The sequence below is a fragment of the Varanus komodoensis genome, unplaced genomic scaffold (genome assembly GCF_004798865.1).
Source record: "Varanus komodoensis strain SLA01 unplaced genomic scaffold, ASM479886v1 scaffold11, whole genome shotgun sequence".
NCBI lineage: Eukaryota > Metazoa > Chordata > Lepidosauria > Squamata > Varanidae > Varanus > Varanus komodoensis.
In genome coordinates, this window is record NW_025335317.1 from 13,238,263 (window position 1) to 13,251,313 (window position 13,051).

General features: G+C 41.9%; 1 protein-coding gene across 3 annotated transcripts in view; it reads left to right on the forward strand.

Annotated features, from left to right (window-relative positions):
- Nucleotides 1-13,051, forward strand: part of CABCOCO1 (ciliary associated calcium binding coiled-coil 1) — a 61,811-nt gene that overhangs the window by 18,735 nt on the left and 30,025 nt on the right. Inside the window, exon 6 of one of the 3 annotated variants that reach the window (XM_044420398.1) lies at nt 6,944-7,077. The exons of the other annotated variants lie outside the window; for them this stretch is intronic. Within the exon in view, the coding sequence (XP_044276333.1) occupies nt 6,944-7,077 (134 nt within the window). The remainder of the gene's footprint in view (nt 1-6,943; nt 7,078-13,051) is intronic. 3 annotated transcript variants of the gene reach the window in all.

Sequence of the window (13,051 nt, forward strand, 5' to 3'; positions counted from 1 at the left end):
GATGGATACAGCTGTGGGTGGAAAAATATTTGGAGACAGGTGAAAATTCGGGGTGCCTAAACTGGCATAATCTCATTGAGATGCTGTCGGTGTTTGCTTGAAACATGGGTTTAGTGGATCACATTCCACTGGATCACAGCCTTGTCTGTTAGTTGGCAAGGCCAAACTGTGATGGGCAGAACAGATGGATTCAGAAAGATATCAGAAATGGGGTGAACAGAGGATTTCACTCCCTGGGGGTCTCCCAATTGCTCAGAGATTCACCAGAAGCAATTTCCAAAGGCATCTATCTTTGTTAGTCTGTTGCAGGGCGGAGGAACCTCTTGTAGTATCTTAAAAACAAATACATGTATTATGGCATCAGCTTTCATGAACAACAGCCCATCCCATCCAGTGCAAGGAGTATTGTGGACTGTTTCAGTTTGCTTCATACGGGGTTGAGAGACAGAAGTGTGAACAGTGAGGTCTTACGGAAATTCAATGCAGATGCAGGGACAGTGACAATCGATTTACAGTGGTCCTTCACAGTGTAATTTGCAACCTTCCAAATGTTCTGGCTGCAAGTGCCACCATTCCTTTGCATTGGCTATGCTACTAATGGGAGTTGTAGGCCAAAGCATTTGGAGGACCGCAAACTGTAAAGGGAAAAAAGGGAACTGAACAACAAGAGATAAACTTGATTTTATTTCTCTTTTTGTGCGTTGGCTTAGACTAATATTTTTTGAAAGAAAAAAGAAAAAGGATGACAGCATCGGCATATATTTAGGATTCACAAAGCTTTGCATGCATACTGGAAGGCAACTCCTGCTAATGCAATTACAGTTGAGGACATGTTAGACTACAAGTTAGACTACAAGTTCCATCATCTCACTGATGGCTCTGTTGGCTGGGAGTAATGGGAATTGTCAAACTGCCAGGAGCCAGGGCGGGGAAGGCCACCTTTAAAGTCTTGGCATTCATCTCTGTCTCAAGCAAATTCAGTGCTTTAGCTTATTTAATGGAAGTATATTAGCTCAGCCTACACATTCAGAGAGCGCAAATGGAGGGCAAGCTAAATGCAAGAATTCAGCAGTGCAATTTCCATTAACACATGTCAGATCTTGTAACAAATGTTTACATTGCTTAGACATTAATTGCATAGAAGCTTTTATTATTTTCTATTTTGGGAGCTTGGCTAAGTTGTTTTACTTAGGGTGATATATTATTGTATGCCTTTTAGGGAGTTTTGGGAACATTTACGAATGCAGCCTTGATTGTTGCATGTTCGTGCTGTTCTTTCAAAAAAAAAAAAAAACCCAACCCTTTTGAAATGATGTTTGCTTTGAAGCATTTCCTAATAAAAAATAATGTGGTTGGTAAATGTAGCTTTCTCCCTTCTTCCTTCAATCAGTGTGATGGAATAATCTGTCATTTATGGGCCAGCTGACTGGATGGATGTTCACTTTTTGAAGAAATACCATACTGTGGACTCAAGTCTACAGGTGCCTCTTTGCACAAGCTCACCAAAATGATTTTTTTTAACAAGAAAACTTTACAGAGCTGTATGTCCAATGTTTAGAAATGTCACAGAGTCAGATGGAAGGATATATACTTTCCCGTTAAATTTATAGTTACCCAATATCATCTACCAGAGTTAATCTTGCAAAAGTGTAACTATTTACAAGAACTTGCTGCTTTCTTCAGCATTCCCATACTTGAACTATCTCCAAATGTGTCAAGCTGGACGGCATTATTTGGCCTGCATCACTTGTTCATTCAATTTTCTTAAAAGAAAAGATATTTCCCTGGGTCTTGAATTAGCTCAGTAGTCCCCAAACTTCTTTGGGTTGCTGCCCCCTTTCCTCTTGGGTGGCAACCCTAGTGCTCCATGCCTCTTTCTTTGTGTTAGGGTTAGTGTTGTTAATCTCCTGCAAATTTTAAACAACCAGTCACTGCCCCGCTGGATTTTCCACCTCCCCTGGGGGGGAATACTGCCTGCATAGGGAATCACCAAATTAGCTGATTGGCCAGAATTACTGGAAAAGGTTGGTGTGAAACATTGGTGTGGGGGCTGAGTTCAGGGGCTGAATATTATTATCAGCGGTTGAGCCCTCGGTGTTCCTGTTCATGTGCCACAGCTGTGCATCATGGCTTAATTTACCCATGGAACTGTTGAATGGTTCTAGATGCTCATGAGCCCCTGACAAGATGCCCTGGAGGTAAATTAAGCTGCAGCAGGTTGTCGTGTTGTGCAAACCATGCATTGCTTTCAGCAAGTCTCCTTCCTTTGTACACAGTTTCAGTTCAGGTTTTCCTGAACAGCAGGGGCTTCGGGCATGCTTCCTCTTTAATTTAAGACTGGAGACAGCCTCACTGTTCTGATTGTCTCCTGAATGAAAGGAAGCCCAGAGCAGCGATTTGTGTGCAGCAGGGAACCTGGGCAAAGTAGCACTTTTTGGGGAGCTCTGCATCTTTCCCCTTGTCAGCCCCACCTTAGTCTCTTCCTGTTGCCTGGCAAAGCTATCCAAAGTGCTTTTCAAGTATTGACACGGTGGTCTCATCATCATCATCATCATCATCATCACTGCACTGGAAGCTCTCTGGGTGGTTCACAACATTGAAGTCACCCATCCAGATTTCAGCCAGTGCTGGCCCTGCTTAGCTTCCAAGATTAGGCAGGATCAGGCACTTCAGGCTATATGGAAGTGAGATTGTGGTGGTGGGGGCGGTGGGGACGAGGGGAACATCAAACACCATCCCCCTGGCTCCATTGCTTCCATCAGCACGAACAGTCTTAGTCAGCAGTGCAATGCCTTTGACGCAATAACTGGGTACAGAGAGAGCAGGGCCGCCTGGCCACTTCTTACAGAGGCTGAGCTGCAAAGGAAGCCATCTCTTTGACTTCAGGCATGCTCCTGGCTGTCCTGGCTAAGGCAGGGAACGGCATTTTCTGCCCGCCCACCAGTGTTTCCATGGGCTGCAGTCAGCTTCTCCAGACCTCAGCTTTCACATTGGCAATCCCCTTCTCTGCTGGCTTCTTCCTGTGTGCATGCACAGTGGGGTAGTTCCTCTCCCCTCTGCCAACTCTTGACAGACAAGTTTTTTAATATCGCAATGTCCCAAATTATTATTATTATTATTATTATTTACATTTTTATACTGCCCACTAGCCTGAAGCCTCTCTGGGAGGTTTACAAGGTTATATCAACAGAAAATTGCACAATAAAAACAGGTGATTTGTTGTTGTTACTAGTCGCAAAATCAAGTCCGACCCATCACAACCCCATGGACAACACTCCTCCAGGCCTTCCTGTCCTCCACCATCCCCTGGAGTCCACTCAGGCTCACACCAACTGCTTGAGAGACTCCATCCAGCCACCTCATTCTCTGCCATCCCCTTCTTCTTTTGCCATCTATTTTTCCCAGCATTAGACTCCTCTCCAGGGAGTCCTTCCTTCCCATTAGGTGGCCAAAGTATTTGAGTTTCATCTTCAGTATCTGGCCTTCTAAAGAGCAGTCAGGGTTGATCTCTAGGACTGACTGGTTTGATCGCCTTGCGGTCCAAGGGACTCGCAGGAGTCTCCTCCAGTGATTTGTAAAGTGCCAGAGAGCTTGAGTCCAACATACCTGAGTAGCTGATACCACAAAGGACTGGAAATACCAGACACCTAATAATGGCAGACTGTCCCGGGCAGCGCTGGGAACCAGCTAGCAGAGAAGTGGTAAGCTCACAAAGTGAAAGAGCTTCCTTTGTAGCAGAGTGGGGACCAAGTGGTCCTCCAGATTATAGTGAAGTGCAGCTCCCATCCCACTCAGTCTGCATAGCAAAAAGAGAAGGGCGATGGGAGTTGCAATTCAACGATGTCTTGTAGCCCTCACAAACTTTATGAACAATCAGAACAGAAATGATCCAAAAGCACAGGGGAGGGGCATTCTGGTGGAGCTTAATATCACAAATGTTTGTATTGTTCTCTAACAAACTTTCATTTTGAAGCTGCTTTTTTTTACAAATGGGTAAGATACCACAGTAACTTTGCTGGTATTCTATTATTATGCCCTGTACACTTCATGGGTAATTTCTAATATTAAGGGGAAATTATTGCACTGGCAAGTCATATATTTAAAGTGCAAATAGAGGTCTTACCTGCTGAATAACTATATTTGCAGAGCAAGAGTGTATATTACTATTTAAATTGCTACCATATGGCCTTTCTTGTAACATACATCTGTATATTTATGGAACTTTACCTAAGGAATTATATGTATTTCAATAAAAAGATAACGATATATACAATGAGAACATACACTATTAATATGAGCTCTTTCTTTTTAAAAGAAGGCCTTCAGAGTTAAATATTTGTGGCTTGTTAATCCAGGATTGTTTGGCATGGGATTTGGACTGGCTGAATTATCAAAACATAAGACAATGGAAACATTTAGCAATGTGAAGAAGAGGAGTGGCATGCAGAAGCCTGACAAGTTTTAAAACCCACTTAAGAGTGTGCTTTAAATCTTAGAGCAGACGCTCTCCTATGCTTTCGCTAATTAAGAACATGAACTTTATGGGAAGGTCAGCAAGCTCAAAATAGGACCAACTTTTCCTGTGTTTGCAATCAGCACAATCTAAGAGAGAAACAATAGACCACAATGTCACCAGTGTCCTTTTTTGAGTCGATACTATAATATTCATCCTAAAACAATAAAGCAAACAAACAGCATGCCTAAAGCTGTGTAACACAATACTAATATGGTTTTCACAGCCAACATCAAATACTGGGTTCAATCCAGTGATTGTCATACCCAACCTAGTAAGATATTTTGAAATCAGTGGGACTTTGGTTAGGCATGACTAAGTTAACTCACTAATTTCAGTGGGTCTGCCCTTTCTAAACCTGGATCCAGCTGATGGTTCTTTCCACAAGCATCACTGAAGCAGTGTCAGCACACTGTAATAATGCCTCGGGTGGGAACTGACATGGAACACTGCCTTATTATCAAGGCTGTTTTACTGAAGGATGCTGATAGGAGGGGAGGTAGTTAGTGGGCCCCGTGTCTATGAAGCAGGAGGGGGAAAGGTGGTCATTCCAATACTGGTATTTTGTCTGGGGATCTAGAACAGTGGGAAGAAATGGAGTAAGAGGGGAAGGACATTAGGACAGTGGTAGCTCTTTTCCTTTCTAATGCCTTATTTCACTTTGGGTGTTTTTGCTCCCTCTTCTACAGATGGCTGTGTCTTGACCGATAAAATCAAGTCATCCTCAATAACCTAGCCTGACTTTCCCATGCTGGTTAGCATGTTAGCTGGATATTACACAAACCTAGCTACCGCAGTCCTGCTTGTGATAAATAAGGTGACAGTCACTTCCATCAGACTAGGTTAGGAGACTAGCAGTACTTCTATTTGACAGGGAGGCTAGGAGTTCCTCTTATTAATGATATGTACATTGCACCTCTTTCTAGAGAAGGGTTGGATCATACTGAAGTATACTTGTGTAACTTCTAAGATTGACCACCATGATACATTTTAGCTAGATTGCTCTGCGGCAGTTCAGAAACTGCGGCTGGTGTAGACCACAGCTGCCGATATCTCGCTGGGTGCTGGAAGGCAAAAGTATCTCCATTCTCTTCTGCAACAGCAGCACTGGTTGCCAGTGAACTTTATGACCTGCTTCAAGTTGCTAATGCATATATTTCTAGCTTTCACACTCTGGAACTCATATATCACATCAACTACCTTTCCTCCTATGAGTTCTGTCTCTGTTTATAGCCTGCAGGTTGTGCCCTGCTCTTTGTTTTTAAGCCATGAGTAATGAAGCTGTTTCAGTCTGAGGACTGGATTCCATTTTGGAGAAGCTGTTGGGAGCTGCTTTCAAGGTGTAGGCAGGGCCAAAAGGGAATTGGCCAAAAAATATCAAACTACCAGCATATTTTTTTTGTTTAAAGCTCTCACTACCTGTTAATTAAGCCTTTTACAGTGTGGACAGAACTGCACAGGAAAGTCAGGAAACCACTAAACCATAAGTGAGCAAGGGAAAGGGGGCATGGCCATTTGAGGGCACCCTAAAGGAATGAATTCTGCCCTCGGGCAGCTTTGGTTCTGTTCCTGAGCTTCTGCACTTCTGATATATGAGGTGAGGCCATCTGCATCAAAAACATGGTCTTTGCTGCATTTGCTTCAGGATGTTAGGAGTCCAGAAACAGTTCTGTCTGGAGCTCTTCTCTGGTGCCCTTCCCTTAACAGTACAAAGCCCATCATTTGGAAAACAATAGCACAGTGAGTCTGAAAAGGACTTTATATCACTGGGTTTGAATGTTGCTGCATTTAATTGTTAAAATAGCTTTAGCTATTGGGTGATGGAGAAATGTAATTGATGATGATGAAGTTGACTTGATCATAATGCTGTCCAAATCCTTACCCTTGTTAGATCAGTTTTATCAGGGAGACGGGATGGGTAATAGTATACCACCTTCCCCTTCCTTCCCCACCCCATACCCTGTAAGAGACTGCTAAACACTCCCATGTCCTAACCCTGATTAATCCTCTCTCACAACTTCCTTATGTCGGAACTGGCAGCTGAAGTGGGCAAGCTGGTCATCCCCAGGAGGTCAGATTTAATCCTGGGGCTTCCAATCATTATGTTAGGCGATATGAAGTACAGTGCCAGGTCCCCAGTTACCCTGTTGTTGCTTAAACTGGTGGGAGTGATTGCGGCAAATAATTGTTTTTCAACTTGTCTATATCCCTCAGGACTTCTTTTTTGCACAAAAAGGAAGAATGTAGATGAAAGGGTCACTTGTTAAAGCTTCAGATACCTATTTTAACATTCTCATGCAGTTTTCCCTCACTTTATTATTTATGATGTCCATTTATCATTGTAATTCTTCACTATTCTTCATACATTTCCCTTAATGGTCCTTCATTTGTTCTAATAAAGACTGCCTGTTAGCTTTTGACTCTCTACAGGTTTTCAGATTCTGTTTGAAGACTTTACCTAGAGGAAAGACTAAATTAACCCATAATGATTGTTCTTCAAAGAGAATATTTAATGGAGTTAATTCTTTCACCTGCTTCTGTTATTGGAGTCTGCAGGCGTGTGGGTATGTTAAAATTAATTTAATATTTCAGCACAGTAGAAATCATTTTCAAAAGTGAAGAGCACATAGAGGTTCGGTTGCTCTGCAAAAAAATTCTTACCAGAGGGCACTTGAGTGCCCTCATGTGGGAGTTTCAGAAACAACTTTCCATTGTTCCCTCTCAAAATCTCTTTGTCAAAATACATGGAAATCTGGACTGGAGATTATTATTTTTTTTACTAAAGAATTTACTGTGTGAGCCAAGACGAGGTGTTCAGTCTGGAGCAGCAGGGACAAATCTTGACTTTGCTTTTTGAAAACATTTCTTAATTCATTTCTATGCCCTTCATACTTTCTGATTCAATTGTCAGAATTCCTTTTGAAACAATCACCCTCCTTTCAGAGATGCTCAGAATGAATGCGATTGCACAGTGGAGATAGTAAGCTATACAATTAAGCCTTCCCTCTACATTTCCTAAGTACAATGGATTTAAACTCAGGGCATTAAAATACCAAAAAGAACAGGTGATGTATGACCATAGTTCCAAACAATGAATCTTTTACACAGTAAAAAGAGTAATAAAGATAATATAAATACAGCTACTCTTAAGAATAAAATAGACCTAGAATTGTGTCAAGAAAAAGGAATTTGTATCATGGTCTTAAAAATCATGAGGCAGGATGCCTAAAGATACCTTTGATTATGTCTACTAAAAGCAATGGGCTTTTTGTCAATTGTTCCATTGGACTAGTTCACAATTGAAACAGCCAGTGAAGAGCTCCAGCACATGCTGATGCATGCCGAGTAGAATTCAGTACCCAGTGTGGCTTATTGTGTCGTGTGAATCCTGGGACCATGGCTTAAAGAGCCTTTGCATAGCCAAACAACAGACCCTGGGTTATGTGGGCAGGCAGCTATTTTTGAGTATCAAAAATAGCTGCCTGCCCATATCCAGACCTACTTGGATGAACTATTTATTTATGCAACCAGTTTATTGGATTCAGCAGGGTCTATTCAGGGCCAGTTTTCCTGGATCAATGTTCTCTTGACTCCAGCAGTTATAGGGGAGAAAATATAGGATCATGAATAAATTGTATTAATTTTAGCCACAGTTGGGTGGCCACATATGTATCACTAACCAGAAGAAATTTGCATAAAGTGTGTGTGTTATTATATGCATATTTAAAAATAATATGATTTAAACAGAATAAATCTCAGGAGGAGACTGTGATCAGGAGACCTAGTTCAGGTGCAACTCACCACTCAAAAGTCAAGATTTTTGTCCAGGCTTTTAGCAAGAAGTTTTATTTTTCACAAAACATTTGCTGTGTTAGACCACATTTTTGTTCCCTTGAGGATTCACTATCAATAAGGAGGCTACCTAGACATTTAACCCTACTGATGAATATTCCTGAGGCATTCCTCGTTTGAATCATTCAACAATGAAGCCATTCTTTGACCACTAGACATTCTCTGAAGGACCATAGGATACTGGGAGTTCTTTACTCCGCGGCTGGAGACAGAACTCTGACCTTGGAATAAGAAAAGTAACCTTTTGGGAATGGGAAGGAGTTCAATGGGCAGCAAGGGTGGGGAAGAAACTGGAAAGGCTAGGAGTCAAGTCATTCTGAGGCCTCTCCAGCCTTTTTCCTTCTCAGTCTTGGAGCCCATTGCTAGGTGGGGTAGGGAGACAGCCTGCCTTGCAAAATAAATAATAAATACATAAATAAATAAATCCATAGTGATTGGAGAATGGAGAGGTAAGATCACCTATACTGCTCCTCTCACCCTGTGATGAATAACCAGAAGTCTTTGAATTTGAGGGCTTCCAGTTGTTGTGGGTGCAAGTGATGGAACTGCAGTCTAAATCACTTTACTTAGAAAAAATGCTTTAAAACTTCAGTGGTATATAAATTTTGCACTTTGTTGTAAACATTTCCAGAAATGACAGATTAAAAAAAAAACTGCTGTGGAATTATGTTGCTTGGGGAATGGAAACAGGTTTTGGGTCACATCTATTACATTATAGCGTATTTGTGGGGAGAGGAGAGCATAGCAAAATACTGACTAAGAGCTGAGTATTAAAGTATATGAGACATAAAGTGCCAAAAGAGGGTGGATGAAGGGTTAAAAAGACCTTAAATGTGGGACATACTTCATGGATGATTCCACTTCCTAAGTAGGCCCTTATTTTGAATTTGTCCCCACCACACCCAAGTGCGCTTTCCCTTCTTACCATGCAAATGATAACAGATGCTGACAAGGATCACTTTGAGAACACTTCAGTCCCCATAAAGAAATTTGTTGACTGGCTTTTAAAAGGAAAAACAATAGATTTGGTAGGTCTTAAGAATTCTCTGCATGAAATTCAACAAGGTTAGGGTGAGTGTTTTCAAAGATCCCTTTTACTCTTTCTACATGTTACATAAAGGAAGATGCAAATCAGAAGCAAGGAAAATTTACTGTAATTTCTGTTGGGCTCCAACATTGCTAGCTTTCTCTCATCTCATGTCCTTGCCCTTTTTGCTTAAAATTCAGTACTTGAAAAATGTGGTCAATGTTTTGTAACATTAGTTTGTCCTAATAAAACAGGGATGAAGAATATGCCTGATGTAGCCCTGCCATGATTCATTTTTATGCTGTTTTTTAATTTGCTTTTTAAATATTCTGTTCTGCATTTAAAGGCTAGTTCTGAAAGGTAGTTTTAAAAGTTGCATATCACCTTGTGGGCTGAAAGACAATTCCAAGCAATAACATCAATTACAGTAATGTCTTTACTAAATGTTTCTTGCCTAGAAGCATCAGAATCCTTCCCCCGGCAGACTCCAGATCTGGGGATTCTTCAGAGCAGAACTAGGGGAACATGCAGCAAAAACAAAGGGGAGTCCCATGTTGTGAGTGGAACTCCATTCATGAAGCACTGGAGGGAATCCCTGGTTACGTCTTGTGGTACATTATGATCTGTATTAATTGGTAGGAATGAGGTTATCTGAAGCAAATTCTGTTTTCGGCTTTCTGTCCCCATAGTTGTGGCACATATGAACAGAAGTAGTTGGGTTAAAGTCAGTCGATTGTTCTGTCAGACCTGGAATGGTCTTCTAGGAATTGGGTCTTTTCTCTGCTCCCATACATGGAGAGTCTTTAACTGGAGATTCTGGGGGTTAAACCTGCACATAAAGTCTGTTCTGTGACCCCTCTGTACTCTCTGGCTGTTAAGGTATCATTGGGGCTTGTGCTTCCATCTCAGAGACCACTCCCAGACTCTCACTTGCCTTCACTGGCAACATTTCCCCAGGTTCATAGACCAGTTGCCTCTCCTGCTCTTCATTGCCTTGTCCTTGTTGTCTCCTTATGCTACTATGCACATACATGATCCAACATCACTATCTGGGCCATTTTTCTTCTCAGATTCTGAGAATGGCCTAATCTTTCACTTTGAAAAACAAGCAACCAATCTGGAGGGCGAAGGATTCACTATTCGAAGCTGTGTGTTCCAAAGCACCAATGCCAGTAGCAAGCCTCTTATGGATCCTCCTCCCAGTGGTCCACCAAACATGGAAGGCTCCACTATCCATGGCTCCAGCATCCAAATGGTACACAGTTCAAGAGCAGGGCATTGCCTTTCTGTTTCAGCATCCAAAACCAAAGTCAATCTTGGTTAAGTTCTGGCAAGAATTTTATAGATTCTGTAAAATACACGCCTCCCTGGTGGACAAGGAAGGCCAATGACTAGATTTTATGAGGTGTTACATGGCTTCCATATGTTGAACTACCAGGCAGCAGTGGTATACTATTAGCTTTTCCTCTGGGACAAAATGAACTCATCTTGTAACTATTTACCTGAGGACCAGAGAGAGCCGACATCTTGCCTATCTTATGGTCAGCATGGCTCAACACCAGCCTGACAGCAATGCAAAGGCAGTGGTGTGAGCCATAGCATCACAGAGACATGTATGACTCAGGTCAGAGAGATGCTTCCAGGAAACCTGCTCCTATATAGTGGACTTGCCACTCAGTGGCGAAGGCCTCTTCAATTCTAGGATGTATGAGGTGATGGATTCAGTACAAAAGGCCAGGACAATGGCCACAAATACGGGTATCAACCAGTTGCCACCTTTGTATGAACTGTACAAGCGGCCCTGTTAACCCCTTCCTTTTCTGCCTCAGTTCCAGCCTCTTCCTGGCAACAGGCTCTCTTGATACCAAAGTGACAGTACACCATTACTCAATATCAAACCAGTTGTAAAAAGCCCGACATTACTAAGAGGTGGCACCTTTGACTCTTTCTCTCTGAATCTCTCCTCTTTCTCTAATCCCATCTTTGGATCTCATCCCTCATATTTTTCTTCTGCCTGGGAGTCTGTGACGTCTGATGCCTGGGTTCTTGCCATTGTCTAGAGGAACTATATGCTCAAGACTGATGTCTGTGTTGTGTAACTATTCTCCTTACTACTTCCTTGTCCATTTTGGATTCTGAAGTAGATTCCCTTCTTGCAAAAGGGCAGCACTGTTTTTCCCATCTCATCAGCTGTGGGATGGTTTCTACTCCAGGTACATCGAAGTGTCAAAAAAGGTTAAAAGATGTTGACTGATCCTGTGTTTTATCGCACTGGTCCAAGTGTTTTCATTCACTTTCTAGCACCACAGATCGAAACATTTTAGTCTATATTCCCTAAGCCACTGGTCCTTGAATGTGATTGCCTTTCATTGCTCTGGAAACAATAGCAAGGCTAAATTAATTAGGTCAGATTTTCCACAGCAGATCCATGCCACAATCCAACCAGCTATAGCTATATACATTGCATCCTAACAGCATTCTGGGCAACAGGAATATTGTTTCATTTTCTTGCCCTATGCCACCCCAGTGCTCTTGCAAACAATCCACCTTCTATCCATGTTTACACCTAAGTAAGACCAGCTGTGCTTAAAGGAATTTACCCTCAGATAAGTGGAGATAGGATTGTAACCTTGGACTTTTGTGTTTCAAGTTAGGCAGCTGACGGAGCTTGAAGCCATTAGCTCACTAGATGGCATTAACCAAGTCACTGGATCCCCACTTCCTCACAGTTCTACAATATGAGGGATAATGACACTGACCCACCTTGGAGATCTCTGTAAGGATATGAAACATTTTGAACACTTCAAAGTGCATTTATTTTTTTTATTTTTATTTATTTATTTATTTTGTATACCGCCTAACAGCCAAAAGGGTCTCTTGGTGGTTAACAAAATATATACAGTGGAATCTTGGCTCATGAACCCTTCAGTTCATGACCAAATCGGGTTGCGAATAGAAATTTCAGGAAAATTTTGCCTCAGGTCGTGAACTCCGCATTGGGCGACAATCGTGATTGTGCCCATCTCTCCCCACCCCCGCGCTCCTACGATCGTGCCCAGCTTCCCTGTGATTAAAAAAAATATTTACAAAATGGATTAACCTTATTTACATTGAACCTTATGGGGAAATTTCAATGTAAATTTGGGTCATGACCGGAGTCCTGGAACTGTAAATGCTTGGCAGTTCATTCCACCTGTATGTATCTTCGACATTCATTCATTTGACATGCCATCGAATTATTTTTGTCTCATGGCAATCCTATGAATAGAGTACCCTCCAAAATGCCTTGTCCTTGGGACACTTGTTCAGCTCTTGTAAACTCAAGCTGTGGCTTCCTTTATGGAATTGAACCATCTCATATTTGGCTTTCCTCTTCTTCTGCTTTTGACTTTCCCTTGTATTCTCCAATGAGTCTTGCCTTCTCATTATGCTGCTGAAACATGATCATCTCAATTTTCTCATTTTTGCTTCCAGGGCAAATTTGGTGTGATTTGACCCACTTGTTTAGGACCCACTTGTTTCATTTTTCTGTCAATCCAGGCTATTCACAAAGCTGTTCTCCAGCACCATGCTTTGAACACAGCAGTTCTCTTTCTTTCAGCATTCTGTACTGTCTAGTGACCTTGGCTTTGGTCTCCAGTGAAATGTCCTTATTCTTG